This window comes from Amblyraja radiata, chromosome 19, assembly GCF_010909765.2.
Source record: "Amblyraja radiata isolate CabotCenter1 chromosome 19, sAmbRad1.1.pri, whole genome shotgun sequence".
NCBI classification, from domain to species: domain Eukaryota; kingdom Metazoa; phylum Chordata; class Chondrichthyes; order Rajiformes; family Rajidae; genus Amblyraja; species Amblyraja radiata.
In genome coordinates, this window is record NC_045974.1 from 11,583,246 (window position 1) to 11,607,217 (window position 23,972).

The 23,972-nt window shown below is 43.1% G+C and overlaps 1 protein-coding gene across 4 annotated transcripts in view; it reads right to left on the bottom strand.

Moving 5' to 3' along the window:
* Positions 1 to 11,752: 11,752 nt before the first annotated feature.
* Positions 11,753 to 23,972, bottom strand: part of pdzrn4 (PDZ domain containing ring finger 4) — a 331,311-nt gene continuing 319,091 nt past the window's right edge. For 2 of the 4 annotated variants that reach the window (XM_033037672.1, XM_033037674.1), the window contains 3 exons: positions 22,140 to 22,241; positions 16,657 to 16,773; positions 11,753 to 13,935 (listed from right to left, as the gene is read on the bottom strand). In XM_033037672.1, the coding sequence (XP_032893563.1) occupies positions 12,400 to 13,935; positions 16,657 to 16,773; positions 22,140 to 22,241 (1,755 nt within the window). In that variant the 3' untranslated portion in view covers positions 11,753 to 12,399. The remainder of the gene's footprint in view (positions 13,936 to 16,656; positions 16,774 to 22,139; positions 22,242 to 23,972) is intronic. The other 2 variants (XM_033037673.1, XM_033037675.1) reach the window with 1 other exon arrangement.

The following is a 23,972-nucleotide window of genomic DNA, read 5'->3' on the forward strand; positions in this document are numbered from 1 at the left end:
ATAAAAGAGAAGGGGAATATTAGGTATACATTTCTTCAAAATCTATTATCCAGCCATGTTATGAAATGAATTACTTCACAAACAATACGATACAGTTGTAGGTTGCTCATAATTTTTCTGTGTCTCTGTGCCTATTAGAACATAGCTGAGATTGAATTTTTACAGCAAGAATATTGATGAAAGTAATACTTAATCACATTGTCCTGTGTGCAGTGCAGGAAGAAACACAAATGGCTTTAATTGCACAAAGTTCAGAAAAGTAAATCGAGATGAAATTGGATTGCATCTGAGAAATAACATGGGCAATTTTTTATAATTAGAAGGCATATGGTCTGTGATGTTGTACAAAGTTGCAATCTCTCATTGCTCAATCGCCATCTGAGAAGGTGCAAGCCCCTCATAGTTTTGCAATTGATTGCCGATAATGGTTCCAATTTATAAACATAATTGTTAGGAGCATTTATTAAATGCGACTGAAATAACAAGCACAAAATGACATATGAAATATCTGTTCAAAGATCAATGTTTCTGTGATTAAAAAAGAAACAGAAAACAGTGTTTGCAATTGGCAAGTCAGTCAACATCGAGAAGCAGAATTGATGATTTGGTCCAAGGACCTTTAGAACTGGAAATGTGAGGAAGAGATGTGCTTCAAGGTACAGAGAGGGGACAGGATGGAGGGGTTAAGAGGGCATGTCTGTGATGGTGCAGACTAGAGTTGTCAGATTATACTTTCTTCCCAGTCGGTGACAGCTGTGAAATGAGACCATGACCAGGGTGGTGTGGGTTCTTGATGATGTTGGTTGCCTTTTTGACGCAGCACCCCCTATAGATCTTTTTGATGGTGGGGATGACAATACCTGTGATGGACCGGGCAGCATCCATCACTTTTTGTACTCTCTTTCGTTCCTGGTAGATCTTGATGTTCCCGGAGTGGAGAAACATGGGTAGATGTCACGTCACCTGCAGTTGGTTGGGGGAAGTGCTGGGAAACGTTTCTATCTGTGTACCTGTTGCTGGAAGAAGGGGAGGTTGGTGAAGATAGAAGAGTCCTGAGGGAATGGTCCTCTTGAAATGCTGTAACAGAGGGAGGGAAAGGTGCATCTTTGAGGGGAATTTGACTGGAGTGGCATAAATTGTGAAAGATGATCCATGGACAGGTATATACTGTAGATGGAAACATTTTCGAGGGAAATGGACCAAATGTGGGCAAAATTAACTTGCACAGATGGGGCATCTTGGTCAGCATGGACGGGTTGGACTGAAGGGCCTACATGGAGTGGTGAGGGTCAATGTGAATCATCTCCATGTGGAAATGTCCAAGAACCCTATCAATTGTGATGGGGGGGGAAGCAGCAGTTCAGGAAAAGGAAAAATGTCTTAAAAACACAGATGTTGAAAGTCTCTTTGTCAGGGTAGATATGACTGAAGTGGAGAAACAGGAGCATTGGACTAGAGTCCTTACAGGAGGTGTCATAGGCATAGCTGTGGAGCTTATAGTGGTTATGGTAACTAACCGTACCCTGGAGATGAAAATTAAGATATCAAGGAAGGGAAGATTCTGATATGGATGACGTGAGTGTGAGAGCAAGGTGGAGGTTTTGCTTGAGTGCAGAGACCAGCACCAATGCAGTTGACAATGAAGTGGAAAAGGTGTTGGGAGTGCTAGAGGCTTGGTGCAGGAGCTGTTCCATTTCCCCAAAAGAGTGGCATGGTGGTGCAGCGGTAGAGTTGCTGCCTTACAGTGCCAGAGACCCGGGTTCGATCTTGACAGCTGGTGTTGTCTGTACGGAGTTTGTACGTTCTCCCTGTGACCGCCTGGGTTTTCTCTGGGTGCTCCGGTTTCCTCCCACACTCCAAAGAAGTACGAATTAATAGGTTAATTGGCTTTGGTAAAATTGTAAATTGTACCTAGTGTGTAGGATATTGCCAGTCTATGGGGTGATCGCTTGACGGCGCGGACTCGGTGGGCCGAAGGGCCTATTTCTGCGCTGTATCTCTAAAGTTAAGCATAGCTTGTGTTCATGTGAGTTACAATAGTCATAGCTTTAATGTGGAGAAAGGGGGAAGAGTTGAAAGAGTTGACGGAGGCAAAATGTACAGCACTTCATCATCCTTTGAGTATGCTGTAGACCTTGGGACTTAATAGTGAATTTACCAATTTCAGGTAAAACTTCGTTTTCCTTTTTCTCTCTCGACAGATGTAAATGCAACTTCGGTTTTGATTTCCAGCTGCACATTTTTAAAGTGTATATTTGATTTTCACCAGATCACTCACAGAGCTTCTGTTCTCTGCACCCCTTATCTCTGAGAAAACATGCATGTTAATATATATATCATCATATACTTCTTAAAACTGATTTTCTTCGTGTGTATATGTGTGGGTATATGTGATTGTCACATATGTTTACATCTTCGCGAAAAAACTACGTTTTACATACTCCGGTGGACATTTTTCCCGTCGAAGCCGGGATCACCTTATCTGAACATTTCATGCTTTATTTCTCAACATACTGATTAAAGTTTTAAAACATCAAAAGACTGAAATTAAAACCACTAGCTTCAAATGATGACATCACAATGGCTCAGTTACAAGAGACCAGCCTGAAAGATGATTTCATCCTATATTTGACACGTTATTCGTGATTAAAGCTTTAAAAATGCGAACTTTCACAAGATTTTTACATATTGTGATTCACATATTTTCCCTCGAAGCAGAGATCACTTTCACTGAACATTTTATGCTTTATTTCTCGACTTATTACTGATTCGTTACCTTGAATTTTAAACTGACCAGCTTCAAATTATGACGTCTTTGAATTTCAAACCGACCAGCTTAAACTGATGACGTCACAATGGCTCGACTAGCAGGGGGAGGGCGAATTGTTATTGCAACACGCAGGACAAGTACAATTGGAATTTTTTTTAAAGATCAATGTTGAGGAAGGCAAGGGGCGTGCTGGAACGTTCGGGAACGGTTTGAGTTGGAGGACCACGCCTCCCGTGGGGGCTAAGGGTAGGGAATGGGTGCATTGGGGGAGCAGACCCAACAGGTCTGCACTTGGTCTAGTATTATATATATTACACACACACTCACACTCACGCTCTTTCTCTCTGCTGGAGTTGCGGACAGTGCAAAAGACTGTCTAAGTATAGAGTGGGATATCGATTAACTGCAGAAATGGGCAGAGAAATGGTAGATGGTGTTCAACCTGAGCAAGTGTGAGGTGTTGCACTTTAAGAGGTTGAATGTAAGGGAAAGTAGTAGAGTCGATGGCAAGAGGGACCTTGCTCTTCATTGCTGTAAATGCAATGCAAGTAGATTACAAGAGGATATTGGTCTGAAGGGCTTGTTCCTGTGCTGTGCTGCTCTGTATTCTTTCCAGTTCCGGTGAATAATCCTCGACCTGAGACAACTGACTCTGTTTCTCTCTCCACAGATGTTTCTTGACCTGCCGTCTGCATCCAGATTTCTCTCCGTTTGCTTCTGGTTTTCAGAATTTGCAGTTTCTTGCTCCTGAGGTTAAAGGACATGACCAGAGGCGATGGAAAGGTAAGATAAAAAGGCACCGGAAAAGAATATTACATTGCAACACCACACCATTGCTTTGCTCAATAAAACATGATGAAGCATTCCCTTTGAATAATGCAGTTGAACAGCTTTTATGCTAAGTGTTGGTGTTAGATTTCCCGTACATGTGTACAGCATGCTTGCCTTCACCGCTCTGGGCATTGAGTACAAATTATAATTATATAGGACCCTGGTGAGATCACCTGTGGAACTTGCTGTTGGGGTGGAGCTGGAAGCAAAGAAGATGGTAGCAATTAAGAGTCTTTTAGGCAGTTTTGTTTAGTTTAGAGATACAGTGCGGAAACAGGCCCTTCGGCCCACCGAGTCCGCACTGACCAGCGATCACCGCACACTAACACACTACACACACTAGGGACAATTTACACATACACCAAACAATTTACACATACTACAAAACGGTACGGCTTTGGAGTGTGGGAGGAAACCGAAGATCTTGTAGAAAACCCACGTGGTCAGGGGGAGAACGTACAAACTTTGTACAGACAGTACCTGTAGTCGGGATCGAACCCGGGTCTCCGGTGCTGCAAGCGCTGTAAGGCAGCAACTCTATTGCTGCGCCACCGTGGCCACCCAAAGATATGCAAGGAATGGCGAGATATAGATCAGGTGTAGGCAGAGTTACACGACAAGTTAAACCAGTCTCCTGGCATCATGTTTATCATGGACAATGTTCATTTGCTGTACTGTTCTGTGTATAAGTATTACTTTATACAGTCGTGCACTTATTACCTAATTAGGATATACTTGTTACAAAAGGAATGTAGCAAAGATTCACCTCACTTGTTCTTGGAATGGCAGACCATCATATGAGGAAAGATTGAATAATTTGGGTCTCTGTCTGAGGCAGGTGGGAACCTCATACTGTAGAAGCGGGAGGCTGAAGATGCCCTTGAATCCTCCAGCCAGTTGGTTTACACGGGTCTTGAGTACTCAGAACGGTTCGCCGTCTGGGTGTTTTTTGTGTGGATTAACCCTCTTGAAGGATGCTCTGACATCGGCCTCAGATTCAGATCACAGGTGGTCAGGGGCTGTGGGGGCTGGTGGAGGTGTGCCATTGTTCTATTTAAAAGTTTACACGAGATTCATGTGGCACGTTTACATGGAGAGCGGCAGGTGCTGAGAACGCACTGTCCGGGGAGATGGCATAAGCAGATACAATAAGTTAAGAGGCATTTAGACAGATCGATGAACAGGCAGGGAATAGAGGGACACAGTGCCGGAGTAAGTGCGGGTCAAGTAGCATCTCAGATTAAATCTCTGGCTTTTTTTCCCAACCATCTGCCAATAAAAAAAAACCCTGTGTCCACCTATTCCTGCTGCGCTTTGTCCTGCCTCTCCTCTCTTCCAGCTTTCTTTCCCCCCTCCCCCTTACAATGAAGAACTGTCCCGACCTGAAATGTCATCTATCCATGTTCTCCAGAGATGCTGCTTGACCCGCAGAGTGGAGTGGGAGATTGCAACCTTCACGTGGTCCACCCTGTTTCGACGAATGCAATCAACCTGGCATGCACAACCAAATAAGATCAAATAGATCAAGTTGTCCTACAACTTTAGGCTGTGCACGCAAGAAGAAGACCCGCTGAGTTACTCCAGCAGTTGTGTCCTTTTCTGTAAACCAGCGCCTACGGTCCCGTGGTTCGGCAGAGAATGGAGGGACATGGACCAGGCAGGTGTGACGTGTTCAATTGGCATCAACCATGAAGGGCCTGTTCCAGTATTGCTGTACTGTTCTACGTACATGATGCACAATCTAGTAGTTTGACATCAATAGAAGCGAATTAGAAAAGAAAAGTCGCGCTAGAATATGTCAACTTTCACTTTCATCTATAATCAATGCATACTAAACGCAGGTGGTTTAGGATTTAAAACATCTGAGTGACTAGAATCTGAGTTCTGCATTTGAAGGCTTTACAAACTGCAGCCACGTCCAGCAAAAGTCAGTATAACTGATTGTTTCCGGAGAGCTTTGGTTACACTCTCCAGCAAATTGAATGTGATAATAACTGAATCAGACTCCTTCATTAACGGGTAGTTAAATTCGGTGAGAGTTATCAGATCGCGATCATGTGGACAATCTCCAAAGGCACCTTTCTGCTCCTGGTCCTGATACTGGCTGTTTCCTTTGATCTGTATTCTACTGAAAACGCACAATAACACTTCAACCTTAATATTGTAAGGAAACCGTTGCTGTTAGAGTTTCACTGATATTGATTTGTTGTCTAAACTGAGAAGACTTGGAAAGCAAAACAAAAGGAAACATTTTACTTTGGGAATCTTCACTCCATATTCAGCCTCGACACTGTAACTGTAGCAGTGAGACAAAGCAAGTGACTGGTGTGCATGGGGCAAATGCCAATGTTATTTATACAGATCATCCGACATAGTTTACTCTGGGGATCTGAGAATTCTGGTTGGCCAGGGCTGCCCAAACACCTCCCACCCCACCTGTGGCAGAAGTCACTTCAGAAGTCCTCCTGCAAGTCATCCCCAATCCCGAGGGACCGCCTAAGAGTGAGAGGTTCAGAGTCATGGCCATCTGTTGACAGGGGAAAGTGTATTATAAATGAAGAGCCATGTTTAGATATGAAATACATAGAACAGTGCAGCACCTGAACAGGCTGTTCTGCCCATTATGTCTGTGCTAAAGATGATGCCTGATGCCAAAACCAACTCTTATTTGCCTGCATATAATCCATATCCCTCCATTTCCATGTGCCTGTCTAAAAGCCTCTTAATTCCACTATTGTATCTATAACCAAGGAACTTGCCCTGCCCTCCTCCTTTAAACTTTACCCCTTTCACCTTAAGGCTATGCCCTCTAATATATAATGATGTTTCCATCCTGGTAAAATGTTTCCGACTGTCCACCCCATCAATGCCTCTCATAATTGTATATACTCCTATCAGGTCTCTCCTCAACCTCTGCCATTATAGAGAAAGCAATCCAAGTCTGTTCAACCTCTCCCTGTTGCTAATACTCCCCAATCCAGGCATCATCCTAGTAAACCTCCTCGGCACCCTCTCCAAACCCCCCGCGTCCTTCTTGGGACAAAATAGTTCCCTGGGAACGAGAAACACTTGCAAAAGTGCCTTTCCAATTGCCTTGTGTTTAGTGCAAGTGCTCCCTCCAAAACTGAAAGTAACTGTAGGATATAAATGTGCTGGTTTTGATGATTTTTGAAGCACCAGACTTTATATTCATAAAATCTATTTGGCAAAAACTAGGACGAAAAATCCAGAAAGCTGAGCATCCTCCACATTGTCTGAAATTCTACGGCAGTATTTTTACTCTTTCCCCAGCTGGATTCTTCTCCCCTCCCCCACATCTGAAAGACTCACTCTGGCAATAAATCATTTTGAAGGTAAGGAGTTAACAGGCATTTTGTGTGCATTGGCCATTAACGGCAGAATCACTGGTCTGATTTCCCTCTGCTTAAATCCCAATAATGGATTTGACTGGTTCCGACAAAAGAATTACATCTTAGGGGAGAGACTGAATGAAATGCAGTTTGCTGGGCTCCAGTTTGTGAACTGTATCTTGTGCTCTCTGATGGTTTGCGGTGAACATTGTTCTGAACTATAATACATGGTGTACTTAAACCTGAAAACACTTCTCCTCAGTTTCTTAGTCTTCTCCCACCTGATACTGAAATTTTGTGAGGTGATCTGAACATCCCATTATCTTCCAGAACCATTCCCCCTCTCAAGCCCCCATCCTTTCTCATTTACACCAAGGGGCTTTATATTTACATTTAGTTTAGAGATACAGCATGGAAACAAGGTCTTCGGCCTGCTGCGTCCACGCTGACCGTTGATCACCCGTTCACACCAGTTCTATGTTATCCCCACTTTCACATCTAACTCCTACACTGGGAGGGCAATTTACAGAGACCAATTAACCAACAAACCTGCATGTCTTGGGATGTGGGAGGAAACTGGAGCATGTCGTAAAGCCACGAGGTTACAGGGAGAACACCATCAGAGATCAGGATCGAACCCGGGCCTCTGCCGCTGTGAGGCAGCAGCTCGACCAGTTTTTCCACCTTGCCGCCTGCCCACAAAGCAATGCCCGCTCAGAGGGATTCCCTGGTAGAAGAACTAAATATATGGAAAACCGGCTTTAGGTTGCTATTTTGTCCCTGACAGAACATATGTTTAAATAGAAAAGTGTTTACGTGAAATAGAACAGTAAATGAAATTTAGAAACGAACTGCAGATGAAATAAAATAGAAAATGCTGAAAAAACTTGATAACATCCCAAACTTGAAATATCTGTTGTTTATCTTTTAGTTGCCAATGCCTGCTGCCTGACTTGCTGAATGTTTTTACCATTTCTGTCCTTAATGTAGTTGCATATAAACTTACTTTATGCAATTTAACCAGCTTGAAAACCAATTAACCAACTTGAAAGGAAATGAGAAACCACAATAATTTTGCCGCAAATAAAATGTAGGGAAACAAGGGAATTTGGAAGATGAACAGCTAATGTAGAGGACAGGCACAAAATGCTGGAGTAACTCAGCGGTATCTCGGGGTGAAGGAATGGGTGACGTTTCAGGTCGAGACCCTTCTTCAGACTGAGAGTCAGGGGAAAGGGAAACGGGGGATATAGAGGGTGATCTAGAGAAATATAGAACAAATGAATGAAAGATATGCAAAAAAGTAATGATGATGAAGGAATAAGGCCATTGCTAGCTGTTTGCTAGGTGAGAACGAGAAGTTGGTGCGACTTGGGTGGGGGGAAGGATGGATAGGACACCTGCTTCTGGTTTAACTGGGATGGATATTTGGCGTGCTTTGTCCAATTTACAGGTTGATAACTAAAATTTAGCAAGTTGGCAGGTTCAGTAATTTTAACATTGTTTGCCAGGATGAAGAGAAACCAGAAAGCTATGAGCATTGATTGAACACCGATATTATTATTGCTTTTTCTTCCAAAGGACGCTCAGGATCTCAGCAGCATTTTATTTTGTTAAAGAAAGGATGTCATTAAAAAAACCAGACCGACGACAATTAAGTTAACACAATTCTGAAAGTCAGTGTGACAGAGCTTTTGGGTTGAGGAGCACCTCATGTTTCATTGCAATGGGAACCATTGTCTCAAATGTTTATTTTTAAATGTGTTTTGCCCTGTTACATAGCCAGATACATTCCTATACAGAAGGTATATTTTAAAATTGCGTTGTGTAGGAAGGAACTGCAGATGCTGGTTTAAACTGAAGATAGACACAAAAAGTTTCGGGTCAAGACCCGTCTTCACTTCCCTCTCTCCAGAGATGCTGCCTGTCCCGCTGAGTTAGAATTGAGTTGTATTTATTAAGTGGTATTCTTAACTTTCCAGAGCAATGCATGAAATTGTGTAGGATGCTTTGCAAGCTTAGAAATTAAAATTAAGGTTACTGGTGCAATTTAGTTTGACATTCTGTTCCTTAACTCAAAGTTTCGCTGACATTGACTTTCAGAACAAGGTTGCCATTGCCCTATCTTTGTCTTGCTTCCTCTCGTACAGAACGCTGTTGAGAAAACCCAGCACACTTTGAAAAATGTGTCAGTTGTTGAGGTTTCCATGGAAACAGGCTGAAGGCCTTAAAAGTTAAGTACCGATATTTCCAATGCCTGCTGCTTTGTACACCGGGTCTCTTTTTAATTGCACCTTTCATTTCAAGTGCTCCATTTTCTGTCATAAAAGTATAAGTAATTTCAAAAAAAAGATTTTGGTCGTTTTTAACATTTACATGTTGCACTGAGGATTTTTCTTTTCTTCCTTATCTTTCACAACAGTACAGTTGTGAAATTATATACAGCATAACCAAGTTGGAGGGGGGTGGGTGGCGTTAATGTGGAGAGGTAGCTCAAAGGCTACAGGAAAAAGGGATCAAATACTTCAACCAGTGAGCTTCCAAACTTACCCATTCATAAGGGCCGGATACACAACAGTTGGAATCTTGAGCAAAGCACAAAGTGCTGGAGGGATGCAATGGGTCAGGCAACATCTGTGGAGGAAATGGACAGACAATGTTTCTGGTCGGGTCTGCAGAAGGATCCCGATCCAAAAGGTTGTCTGTCCATTCCCTCCACAGATGTTGGAGCCTGACCTGCTGAATTCTTCAAACTCTTTATGTTTCATTTACAGGGTCTTATGTCTTCCATATGTTGTAGATTTCACCTCGTACACAAAATATCTGTTAGCTGTGTTCTATTCCTGTAGCAAGTCTTCGCTGACCTGCCTTCTTGCCATTCATACATCTGTTTCATTGATCTTTCCATCAGTATTAACCTATTTAACCCCTCGCCCCACCATTCAAAGATTATACTTCCTCTCTTTAAGAAAGAGCTGCAGATGCTGGTAAATCGAGGGTGGACACAAAATGCTGAAGTAACTCAGCAGGTGAGGCAGTATCTATGGAGAGAAGAAATTGGTGACGTTTTTGGTCGAGGCCCTTCTTCAGACTATACTCCCTCTGGTTCTATCCTCTTTGCCTCATCAGCATTACCTGCTTGGAATTCTCTCCCCTGTACTAATTCAGTCATCTGTTATGAACTGCTGAAAACTCTTTATTGTGCCCCAAATACTCAGCACCTTGTTCACTCCAGAATTCTTTTATTCCCTCTCCAAATGATAAAACTTCTATATCAATGACGCTTTGTGTTCAATCTGCTCGATATACAATGAACTGAGATATGTCATAGTTATTGTGAAACAGATGTAGTTGCTGCAGGTAGCTCCAAATTCTAATTCTTGCTGCCTCTCTCACCACCTTTCCCCAGTTATGCTTCAGTAAGGACACCAATATTGACATTGTCGTAAACAGGTACGAAGTTTAACAAATGCATGCATAATATTGATACAAATTTGTGCAGTTCACTGACATTGAAGCTCTTATTTTGACAAAGGCATCCTTTTGATTGGAAAAACTAGCAATGCTAAGTACCTTTTCTGCAGAGAGAAAAAAATGCACTTGAAACGGAAATGCTAAGTAGTTTGTAAATGGTGAGGTTCGAAAATGTTGTAATAAGATTCAGATGCAGCAAGCAGGTAGGAAGACTAATGGCGTGCTGGTCTTTTATGCAAGAAACTGTGAGCAAAAGATTAAAGATGTCTGACTATAATTATATAGGACCCTGGTGAGATCATCTGTGGAACATGCTGACGTGGTGGGGTTGGAGGCAGATTAGAAAGTGGCAGCTATGAGACTTTTAGACAGGCATATGGATATGTAGGGAATGGCGAGATGTGGATCACGTGTAGAGTTATATGCCAAGCTATACAAATCACTTGGGATCATGTTTGGCAAGGACAGTGTTGTACTGTTCTATATATACTTTATACAGTTTTGCACCTCTAAACTAAATTGGATATACTTGCTGTGACGGGAGAGTAGCAAAGATCCACCACACTTGTTCCTGGAATGGCAGATCTGTCGTGCGGAAAGATTGAATAATTTGGCTTTCTGTGCTCAAGAGTTTAAAAATGTTGAACATTTCTGTGATGTCAGCTTAAGGATGCATCTCCGTCCTTGTCTAAGTACTCTAGAGCCAGGCCAAATCAGAGGTTAACCACTTCGGAGTTTTCATGCAAAGGGTGTTGAATATTTTGGATGTTGTATCTTGAAGAGATGTGACAACTGAGCCATTGATTGCACTCAGCACTGAGGTTAATAGATTTCTGCAGCTCAGGGACTCAGGAATATGGTGTTGAGGAACTTCAACTATTCCTTTTTTCCCCCCAGAGATGCTGCCTGAGTTACTCCAGCATTTTTGTGTCTCTCTTCATTAAATGGCGTTGAGGTATCAGCTCAACCATCACTTTTCCGAATGGTGGGAAAAGATTGAGATCCCATTTACCTGTGCCAGTTCTTGCACTGGCATAGCTGGCTGGTCCTTTAAGATTCAAGTTTTCTGTATGCTGAAAATATTCAGACTTTTATTTTTCTAATGCTGACGATGTAACAAGGATTTTGATGGGTGATTTAAAATCCTGTTGATAGAGATTAACAATTGGAAAATTCACTTGCATCGGACTGAATAGAAATACTTTTGATTTATACCCTTAAAATAATGGTTCTCCAACTTGAATCTTGTTCAATGGCAATAAGAAAAGATTTGTAATATGTGCAGGAATAGATTTTACAATAACATAGTTACTCTGTGAAATCTGCATTTCTTCAAATATAAGCAATAATTTATTTTATCTTCACAATAACCACATAATTTACCTGACTACAGCATCATATCCACTAGAGTACGAAGCACTCAACCACCTACACTTTACTTGGACAATACACTTTTAATTTACAGACTAATCGTACAATACATGGCTGAACAAGTGTGAGAGTTAAAAAAACGTTGAATGTTAATTTGATGTTCCCATGTTGCAGCATAGAAAGTAATGTAAGAGCTGGCAGCTCAAGTATGCAAAGCTATTGGGATTGGCGTCATATAGTTTTAATAACATAGACATAATACAAAAGAAACTAGTGTAATGATTAACAGACATAAAATCAGATTCTTAAGTTACAATAGCAATAGTATAATATGAAATATGGCTCTTTTTTAATACAAATAGTGAGATTGATGACCATGGTATGTACGTACTGTATGGATGGTGGGGATTTGTGACCTACAAACAGTTACCACATTTATAAATCTTGTAAAAGTGAATCAGCAACTGCTTGTAAAAACCACGATTCAGATCAAAAGCAGTCCTCGGATAGAAAAAAGTGACATGCCACATTTAACGAGGCAATTGTATGCTACCTCAAAATGGATAGCGTCCTTATATATATAAAAAAAACAAGTGTCTCCTTTTACACAGTAGTGACCGAGAGGAAGGAATTGTAGACCCTCGTACCGTCTGGTGACTTGGCACCGTGTGTCATGAGTTCCTGGATGGTCATCCAGTTGTCGAAGATCTTCTTGTTGCGCTTCCTCATCATCTTTCTGTGGCTGAGCTCGATGATGCTCACCTCCTTCTTGCCCTCTGCGCCGTCGCCCTGCAGGCACTCGAGGCGGCTGCGCAGCATGAGCTCGCGCCGCCGCCGTTGCTCGCGGGCGCGCGCCGCGTGCTGCTTGCGCTCCTCGCGGCTCCAGTAACGACCCGTCTTCAGCTCGCTCACCGCGTCGTCGTCCGTCGTCAGGCCGCGGCGCTCCTCGCGGATCCGGAGCGCTCGCTCGCGCAGCAGGCGGTCGCGTGCCGGCCGCTTGGTGATGTAGCGCGAGCCGTCGCTGCGCACCTTCACCTTCCAATCCAACTTGGAGCCACCGGCCATCTCTGCCTCGCCCCCTGCCCTCTGCGAGTCCTTGCAGGCGCTGACCAGGCTGAGCTGGCTGTTGGTGTACTCCACCGCCGACTTCTGCTGGATCAGGTGCATGTAGCTCTGGTAATGGCGGGCGTGGGCGGGGATGTTGACGTGCCTGTGAGGGGAGCTGTGGTAATGCGACAGGTAAGGGATCCGCTCCCCGCCACCGCACTCCTGCTCCCCCGACTTGCTCCCCTCCGTCAGGTTCCCCGGGTCCTCCCCAGGCACAGCTGTCTCTGGCGTCTCCGAGGAGCTGCTGACGGCGGGGCTGACTTCCCTGGGCGATGGCGGCGCCTGCTCGACGGCGCTCCGTAGGTTCTTCTTGTTGATGATGCAGACCATTCGCTGGAGAGAGCTGTCCGGGGAGCGGTCCACCGTAAGCGGGGTGCTGCTGCAGCTCTCGGCCGTGTTGTAGGCGCTTGAGCTGTCCTTGTCCGATTTCTCAGGGTGCTCCAGGATGTCGGCCAGCTTCCCCCTCTGTGTGTCGACGCTGGTGTTGTAGTTCCTGAAGCTGCTGCCATGGATGGACCACACGTCCCCATACTCCTCCCTCACCTTCTGCAGCTGGTGAGCCTGCATGATGTTCTGGCACTCCAGCTCAATGTTCCTCAGCTCCTCGTTGAGTATCTCCAGTTCCCGATCCATCACCTCTTGCTGCCTCTTGCCGCATTCTATGGTGCTGGTGGAATAGTAAAGGTCAAACTGGCTGCGGTTGTTCATCTTGCACTTCAGCTCCAGGAGCTCCTTGAACCTCTCGCAGTCTTCGTCCTGGGTGCCGACAAAGTCGGAATCGTTGTATTCGCCCGACACAAAGCTCTCGTTGCATTGGAGCTCGCTGCTGCCCAAAGTGTCCTGACTATAGCCTAGCTCTCGCTGGCTCTCGAGCAAGGTGCTGTTCTGCTCCTCTCCCAGGATCTCCTGCTCCGAGCTCTCATCGTTCCTCACACTGTCATCCGTACGGCCAAGCCCACTGTCTTTCTCGTGGTTATTGGAGGAGGTAGTTGCCGTGTCTGTTGTTCCACCATCTTCCTCGTGCTTTTTCTGCTTGCATAAAAAAAGTTACATTCAGTCACTAAGTAGATGAATACTTGAAGATATTTGAACAACACGATTACACACTTTCCGCTGACTGGTTAACACGCAACAAAAGCCTTTCACTGCACCTCAGTGCATGTGACAATAAACTCAACTCAACTCAAAGATGGAAAAGCATCTGAAGACAGTTGACAACAGAATGGTTGTGAAAACATGAGAATGAGAGGCCAAAGAGAAGAAAGGGGGTTTAAAAGGCTATAACACTATGCATGCCCCTTTCTTGACTTTATCAAATTAATTGACTAAACAGTCGAGAGGGATTAGTAAGGGTGTCAAAGGGTACAGGGAGAAGAATGGGGGAAAATAGATTAGCCATGATTGAATGGTGGAGCAGTATCAATGGGCTGAATGTCCTAATACTACTCCTATGTCCTTATCGGGAACACGACCATCTTCACAAGTTTGGCTGCAGGCAGAAATTAGTCCCCATGTAACATTTAGTTACCACAAGCACAATAGGGCATCGTGCACATGCTTGGAAACTCAGCTCTAAGTCACCATTGACTCGTTCACTGAAGTATGTGTAACAATGGACCTTTCATTCAACATGTGAATGAGGAAGGTGCTCCACCAACGGGTCTTCACTGCCCTCTGACAACAAAGGACCACAACAGGACAACATCTTAAAAGCCGCTTTGCAATGAAAGCAACTGTCAATAATGACATTCAAATTTTTCTTTGGCATCCAAAGACATGAATGTTTGTAGATCAACCGGCACAAAGGTTACAATCTATTGGGTACCATAGATCTCTGCCCTCCCATATACATTTGAGATACGGACTAACTGCACCACACCCATCAAAGCCCTTGAGAGCTACCACTAATGCTACCTCCGCTAGGCTCATTGGCAGGATAACTGAAACAATATCAGCATCATCTCCCAGCAAGAAAGATCCAGTTACACCAAGTTGGTTCCGATGTGCAGGACGCATCATTTGCAGGCCCAAAACACACTCCATTCTGAGTCCTGCAACATGAAGAGACTACCAATTGGACAGAGGTCAAGGTTCAAGGATGTTTCTCAAAGCATCCTTAAAGGTTTAAAGCTCCCACCCATTCAAGGTAGACTAGGCTATGACTGTTGAAATGGAGTAGGGACATTTTGGATAGCATCGAGCAGCTTGATCCACTCACTGGGAGCATCCAGCAACCCAGTGTAAATGGTAGACGGAACTCACCACAAGCTAATCTCTGTCTTCTGTGTACCAGTGCACAGATGCACCAGTTGTCCACTCATGAACATCAGAGGGCAGAACCAGTGGTTCCTTGTATGCTATCCTCCAACAGAATTCATTTTGGTTGATAAATTTAACAGTAGCATTAATGATAATTAATTGACAGCTTTATTAATAATGATCAAGTTTTCTTTTGAAGTCATTTCCAAATGGAGAGCAATTTACGATCAAGTTGAGGAAGAGGCTTGAATTGGCCCAGCCATCTGAAGCTTAATTGGCAACATGAAGCACTGATCAGAAGAACCTTGATTTTTGGGAAGTCAAACCGGAGTTGCACTTTCACAGTGAACGGTAGAGCCGCAGGGAATGTTGTAGAAAAGAGATCAAGGAGTACAACTACAATAGCACCCTGAAAGTGCTGTTCAATGCACACTAGATTCACCAGTCAGGGCATTGAGTATAGAAGTTTGGACAGTATGTTGCAGTTGTACAAGCCGTTGTGGAGGTGAGAGGGAAAGATTTAATATGAACCTGAGAGGGAATCTTCTGGGTTGCCTCTCTGGGTTGAGCTGGCAGATGAGGTGGTTGAGGCAGGTACAATAACAAACATTTTAAAGACATTAGGAGCAGGTACATGAATCGGAAATGTGGACTAAATGCTGATAAATGGGACCAGCTGAGATGGGCATCTTGTTCGGCATGGACGAGTTGGGCCGAAGGACCTATTTCTGCGCTGTTTGACTTCATGACCCTATGACTCTAAGAACAGGATCTCAAGCATAGACAATCGATTTCTGTTAGTTACCAGATAAGGGGATCTTAACAGCAAATGGTCAATTTCTTGCCTGGGAAGAACATCTATCGATTAGACTCTAAAATGTCCGCCTTTCGTGCAAGGCAATGACACTTTAAGCTTGAAATAATTTGCAAAAGTAGTAAGAACTTAAAATTAGAATATGCCAAGAAGCTGTCAAGCAAGCAAGTCCATCTGCCTTTTATGTATAGTATGGAAAACTTAGGTCATAATTCAAACTCGGTTGCAATCTGCCCTCAGTTTATGGTCAACACGTACAGATCGAGAGATCTATCACGTAACTGACCTGTACTGTTTGATTGGACTGGACTGCTGAGGTTAGAGCTATTTCATCTCCGTATAAATTTTACAGAAATGGATAAATAACAGTCCTTCACAACAAAACTACAACTGTGAATTGAGCATGTTGACAATTTGGCATTCAAATCTTGAGTTAATTGGACAGGCAGAGACACATTGATCTGAAGGGCAACGCTGTTGTTAAAATGAGTGGCACCTAGGGCAAGGTTGGACTTGTTTCACTATAAATGACTCAATAGTTGGCACTTAAAATGAAACCATGATGCAAGTGACATTGCATCATCTCAATCCTTTACAACCAATTAATGATTTCCTGAAAGACATATCAAATTAGGTAGCCAAACTGCACGGAGAAAGCTCCCACAAGCAACACATCTTACCTGCTCAAGACCTGTGGCTGTGAATTGCATTGCTTGATTGTGTTGTTCTTCTAATATGTCCATGTGTAGCTCATCGAGATAATCATTTCGATCATCATCCAGCCAACCCTCATCCAACTGTTAAAAGAGGAAAAAGATAGGATTTAACAAAACAATTATTAGCTCATGGGCCTTCCCACTGACAATCAGGAAATCTAAAGCTGAATACAAATCACTGCATGATATGTACCTGCATGGTGGAGAGTAATACTATCTCGAAATTCTGGTGGAGCAGTCATACTTTGGACCACATTATGTAATTGCTTCTGTGTCCATTAGAGGGAGCTTGGCATAGTACAGCAATGTTGATTATTTAGTTTGGTTTATTATTATTGTCCTGTGTATTGGGGTACAGTGAAAAGCTATCCAGTCGAAGAAAAGGCTATACATAATTACAATCAAGCTACCCACAGTGCGCAGATAAAGGATATAGTGTGCAACATTTAGTGCAAGATAACATCCGAATAAAGATAGTTCAAAGGTCTCCAATAAGGTATATGGGATATCAGGACCGCAGTCTAGATGATGAGAGGACTGTTCAGTTGCCTGAAACAGATGGGAAGACACCGTCATCAAATCTGGAGGTATGTGTTTTCAAACTTCTGTACTTCTCGCCTGATGGAAGAGCAGAGAAGATGGAATGACCTCGGTGAGACTAGTCCCCGATTATGCTTGTGACCTTGCCAAGGCAGCGGGAAGTTCAGATGGAATCAATGGTAGGGAGATTGGTTTGCGTGATGGTCTGAGCTACGTCCACAACTCTGCAATTCCTTGCAGTCTTGGAATGAGCTGTCCCCAAACCATGCTGTAAAGCATCCCGATAAAATGCTTTCTTTGGTGAATCTGTAGAAGTTGGTGGGAGGTTTTGGGGACATGCCGAACTTCCTAAATCGTAGAGGGGTTGGTGTGCTTTCTTAGCCATAGCTTAATTGTTGGCCAGGACAAATTACTGGTGATATTTATTTCTACAAACTTGGAGCTTGGCCTTACAGTTTGAGGTGTATTTATGATGGCTTACTGTACAAAGACCTTAGATTTAGTGATTTATTTTTCCACATAAATTTGGCAGTGATTTGGCCCATAGAGTTTATCCAGAGAGAACCCCACGTGGTCACAGGGAGGATGTGCAAACTCCACACAGACAGCACTGGAGGTCAGGATTGAAGAGGGACAGCTGAAAATGGTTTACAGTTGCATGGGGATTTAATTAAAAATCAAATGGTATGAACGTTTATCTAAATGCAAAAGTAATACCAAAAACACTGTTGCACGTGAAAGTGAGAAACTTGAGGTTTCTAGATTAATTCCGACTTCAGTGGATTGAGCATTCAACAAGTTTATGTGGATTATTATAATGGATAAATTGAAGGAGTATCTATACAAAAGAAAATAATTTACCATGATGCATGCCCATTTGTACTCAAGAGATTAAAGCCTCGCTTGTCTTCTGTGCATAACCAGTAAGGGAGGGGATACCAAAAGCATTAAATTATACAAAATAAATCAAATTTTAATAAAGGAGGCGGGTGTAAAGAATGACAAAAGGTGACATAGTAAGAATTCAATGAAATATGGATTGAAAACTTGTCAGGTACATAAAAAACATTTACATTTTATATGGAAATAAAGAGAATGGTTCAGAGCAAAGCTGAGGATTGGGTAGTAAAGGAAAACAGTGGACAAAAAGCTAAAAGTAGGAAATAGTGGAAGCTAGTTAAATAATAACTTTGTGCCTGTATTTACTATTGTAGAGGTAAATAGCCTTTCTGGACAGCCCAAGGAAGTGAAGACTGAATTGTTGGGGAGAGAGGGAGAAAGGGGGCCAGTGGACACTAAACATTTCATGGAAGTAGGTTGATGGTAATGGAGAAATTAAAGGTGGAAAAACTCTCCAGGACCAAGATCCAGCACAGACATTTAAAAAAAAAAGAAAGCACTGCAGCGAGCCGTGCGTGGAGAAAGGGAACACGGCAAGTTGTGGGCCATCCCCTCGGCAGGCCTAGCTCACGCGTCTTGGAACCCGAGATGCGTAGTGCGGTGGCAGAAAGCTCCAGAGATGCAGGCAGGTCGTCGAGAGCGAGAAGGAACCTGCGCCGTCGAGCGCATACTGGCGGTGGGCCGCCGAGAGCGAGGAGGGTCTCAGGCCGCCGATGCAATCCTGCGGGGGACGGCTGAGAACGGAGGTGGACCCGGCGGTATGCTGCCGAGATCGAGGGGGTACCTAGTCGGGAGCTGCTGAAAATGAAGGTGGTCCCGGTGGGTGGGGTTCCCCAAGTGTGGTGGCAGGCTTGGTTTATCACTGCTAGGAAATGTAGACTGTTTGATTAACTCTTTGTAACTTTGTCGGCGCCAGAAACGTGGTGACTCTTTGTCCACTGCCTGGTGAGGTCTGCTGTATGCGGCAGATCGGTCTAGCGGCTTATATGCAAAAACAAAGCATTTCAGTGTACCTTGGTACAGGTGACAATAAAGGATCATTTAATTGAATCATTGAATCTTTTCCAAAAACTGTGGAGGTACAGAGAAACGTAAGGGTCCAACAACATACTTACATGTCAGGGGGCAGGTACAGAAAATGATAATGGAACACGAATCTGTGGTTAGGTGTGGCTTTACAGAAGTACCAAGCCCTACTCTGACTGCACCATTTAGATCTGCTATTTAAAAAGTCCAAAAGGTAAACTGGGCTTGGAGTGAGTGTAGGATAATACGTGAGGGGATTCTGGAGTTAAATTAGGAGTCATTATACAAACCAGGGTTCAATTTCCTGGCGTTCAGAAGATTTAAGAGGCAATTTGATAGGGTAAAACTATTTGTGGTTTAGAAATCCACGACCAAAGGATGCACTACATAAATTAATGTCAAGTTTCTCAGGGGGAAGTTGTGAAACATTATCACGCACAAAGTCTAGTCCAAGTTTGTGACTGCCCTTTGCCAATGGAAGTTACTGACTCAATTACTTATTTAAAATCTGTGATTGATAGATCTTTGATTAACTAAAGAGGTGTTAAGGGATTTGCGCCTTTTTGCTTTTGGAAACCAGGTCACAGATCAATGATGACCTCAACGATTGGCAGAGCGGGCTCAAGGGAATGAGTTCCTTTCTCCATTGGACTGGAGAATAGGGGACATTGTTTCAATGTTTCCAGATAGTGGGTAAGGATAGATATGAGAAATAGTGAGGTCATCTCTAAAACACTACAATTTGCTAGAATAGACAGATTTATTGCAGCAGTTTGTATTGATATGTTCTGGAGTGAATAAAGAAACAATAATGAAAGGCCAAGATAGAGTGGAAGTGGAGAGAATGTTTCAAGTATTGGGAGAATCTAGGACCTGAGGGCACAGCTTCAGAATAAAAGGACATACCTTTAGAAAGGAAATGAGGAATTTCTTTAGCCAGAGTGTGGTAAATCTGTGGAAGTCATTGCCACAGGTGGCGGTGGAGTCCAAGTTACTGGGCATTTTTAAAGCAGAGATCGATAGGTTCTTGGTTAGTGAGGGCATCAAAGGTCATGGGGAAAGGGCAGGAGAATGGGGAGAATGAGGAGGGAAAATCGATCACACATGATTGAATAGCGGTGCAGACGCGAAGATCCGAGTGGCCTAATTCTCATGTCTTATGGTGTGTACCCACTGAAAAGGGCCCTGAGGAATGAGTAGAAGACATCTTGAGATTTGAATACATACGAGTACTGGGGAATAATTCCAAAGTAAAAGTAAATAGAATTTTGGATTTAATAAAATGACAGAGCAGATGCAATGATAAATTTGTGTACTGCAGTGCCAGAACTCTATTTAGTTTTGAACAACCCATTATAAGATACTATTAGGAACAAGCATGATGCCAGGAATAGGGAACTGAGGTATGAGGAATGGGACTATTGGGACTATTTCTACAGGAACAGATGTAATGGAAATTTTATTCCAACTTGAGATAGAATGAGAATTAAACGCATATTTATTTTGGTTGGAGCATCAGCGACAAGGGCTCATCAATTTTAAAATGTCACAGAAGGATTCAGATATATATCTACGTTGTATGTGTCAGAGCATGCTATTAATTGCTACTAGGATGTCAGTGTTGATTCATTTAAGAAAGAAAATAGATAGGTTTTTGAAGCACACAGCTTTGATGGAAGTGTGGATATAGTTTGTTCTCCCAAACAACCGGATGGTTAGTTGGCATTCTCCCATGCTACAAATATTTACAGGATAAGGTGGAAATATGCCGATAGAATGTTCAAAAGGCTTTGAGTATTTATCAACATGCCTTTATCAGAACCAGTCCCTGCTTCTTCATTCGGATGATCTACTGACCAAAGGGCTGGGATTTACAAATACTGAATCCAAAGAAAGAAGAACGCATTGTAAAGCAACCCATTTTCAACCCGAGAGATTGTTTCCTTCATTGCTGAGTTTAGAATTCATGGTAAAAGATAGCGAATAATGAGCATCACAGTATCTGGAAAGTGAATGTGTACTGAAAGAGATAGTTAATGTCATGAGGAAACAAAGTCTTGGGATCTTCAGACAATTATTTACAGGAGTTGATGAGGAGGGAACCCGGGAGAGTGGGGAGATTGACAGGGTGGAGAATGTAGAGGGGGGGGGGGGGGTAGAATGTGAAATAAAGGAACATCGTGGGATCAAGATGGCGGAGAAGTAAAGTGCAACAACAAAAATTATTGAGGAATGAAAGCAGATTCAAGGTACTTCTGGTGTTTTAATAACAATTGCCTGCTGACCGAAACTCCATTGGCACAGCTCACCACCACCTTGAAGATCACAGAGAAATGCACCACTCCAAAGCATCCTTCCCTTTGCTCTTTGTTTGCGGTTCCAAGCCTCACGACAAAATGTTACATAAACCAGCCTGACACTGCAGTGCAGCACTAGGGAGAGGTTGCAATATTACAAGTTCCACCAGAAGAGGAATTGGACATTTCTTCTGGGCAATATCCATGCTTCAACTAATGCTGCTGAAATATCCATGCTTCAACTAATGCTGCTGAAATATCCATGCTTCAACTAATACTGCTGAAATATCCATGCTTCAACTAATACTGCTGAAATATCCATGCTTCAACTAATACTGCTGAAATATCCATGCTTCAACTAATACTGCTGAAATATCCATGCTTCAACTAATGCTGCTGAAAGATGGCGTGCGCCATTTATTAGAGTGATACAGTGTGGGTACAGGCCCTTGGGCCCAACTTGCCCACACCGGCCAACATGTCCTCGCTACACTAGTCCCACCTGCCCGCATTTGGCCCATATCACTCCAAACCTGTCCTATCCATGCATTCATTGCATTAATTGTTCCAGGATCTTGTTACGTTCAAATATGGTACATTTATCTAAACTCCAATTACAAAGTATGTGATAATACGATTTTCAACACGCAATAGATGGGGCTTTCTGTGTTAATCAATGGTTACCTGAATCTCGGGTCTAGCAACCAGCAGGAGAATATTTCTGCTTTCCTCGCTGGAGAGCAACGCCACTGCTTCTTCCCGGTCTTGGACATCCTTGCCATTTATCTACAAGGACAAAGAGATTTTAAAAAGAAAATCATATTTATTTTCACCACATCAACCCTGAACATTGTAAAAAGCAAATTCCAGTCATTTGTATAAAGAATTGGCATAGTTTTTCCACACAAAAGACTCCTCTTGAGGATCACGGCAGTAAGTGCTGTCACTCAATTATGTGCTTACTGCAGAAGTTGTTATCGATCGGGAAAGGAAGCTGGACATAACAGGAAGCTGTAATGTTCATAAATGTCCAACATGTGCCTCAGCAACATATATCCAGGAACACAATTACTTGGCAGATGACAGATGACGTCCATCTTTTTTCTCTTCAGAGTAATGGAAGTGTCAGTCAGAGATAATGGTGCTGGAGCTGGAATCAGTCAACCTCTGCACTGGTGGGAGATCCAATTAGAAGCAATGCAACATGAGATGGACCTCCATTGCTTACAGGCACACTGTTTTTCCTAAAACACCTTGAATCAATTGAGAAGTTGGTAGTGAATTTTAAAAATCCGCCAAGAGAACAGCGCGATACGGACCATGGGAGTTATTTGTAGTTAGCTTCACTTTCTGCAAATAATCTGCAAATAAACATTTAGAAAAAGAGGAGCGCCCTGAAGGCATTCTTGAACAAGGAAGATGGCATCACGGCATATCAAACTGCCTCTCCGAAGTGCCCGGGGCAACAAATGTAGCACACGTAGCCTGATAGTCTATTTTTTTTTCATGCTGCCAGTGGAACCGACTGTCATTCTGAGGTCTCTTCCCTTCATTCACCCAAAGAGAAATTTCATGGAATTCTTATCAGTGCCATTAATGTTACAGGTATTTTCAAATGCCTTCCAGATTCAATAGCTTGTTCCACACTCCACAAATCTACTAAAGACTGCACATTATTCCTTTCTTGAACCTGTCACAACATACATTAATAAGAGAAGATTAGTCATACACTCCGTGATTTAAATCTCCGGCACTTAAGAAAGTCAGATTTCTGGTTCCCCCAATTATAAAGAGGCAGCCTAAGACACAGTGAGGCTGCTGGTAGAGTTGCTGCCTCACAGCACCAGAGATCTGGGTTCGATCCTAACCTTGGGCACTGTTTGTATGGAGTTTGCACATTCTCCCTGATTGACTGCCTGGGTTCCTCCCACATCCCAAAGACGTTCAGGTTTGTAGATTATTTGGCTTCTGTAAATTCCCCCCTCCCCCCCCCAATGTGTAGAGAGTGGATGAGGAAGTGAGATAACACAGAACTAGTGTGAATGCTGATCAATGGTTGGCATGGACTCAGTGGGCCGAAGGGTCTGTTTCCATGCTACATCTCCAAGAATAAACATTCTGGTCAGTGAACTGCATATTCTTCAAAGTCTGCTGCACGGACTTTTTAATAACACTTTGAAGAAGCTGCATTATATTTTGTAGTAGTTTTTTTGCATGCAGGTGCTTGAATGTGCTTGAATAAACAAATACATTGAGCTTATTGTCAAAAGAAGGTGCTGAAATCTCTGCATAATTGGGCATATGTTACAAGGCTTCCATTTGGCTTTCTCATGACGTTTCTCAGACAGACTGTTAACTTATGCCTTTTACATTTACTCAGCATGAAACAAGGCCGATATTACCCTGCAGTGAAGAGATTTATGGTCTCACTTTGTCTCACCAGTGTGAGGAAGGAAACTCTTCCTGCCAGTTGAAGTCCCACATGCAAAGTTGCAACTCAAGGGGATAATAAAGAAA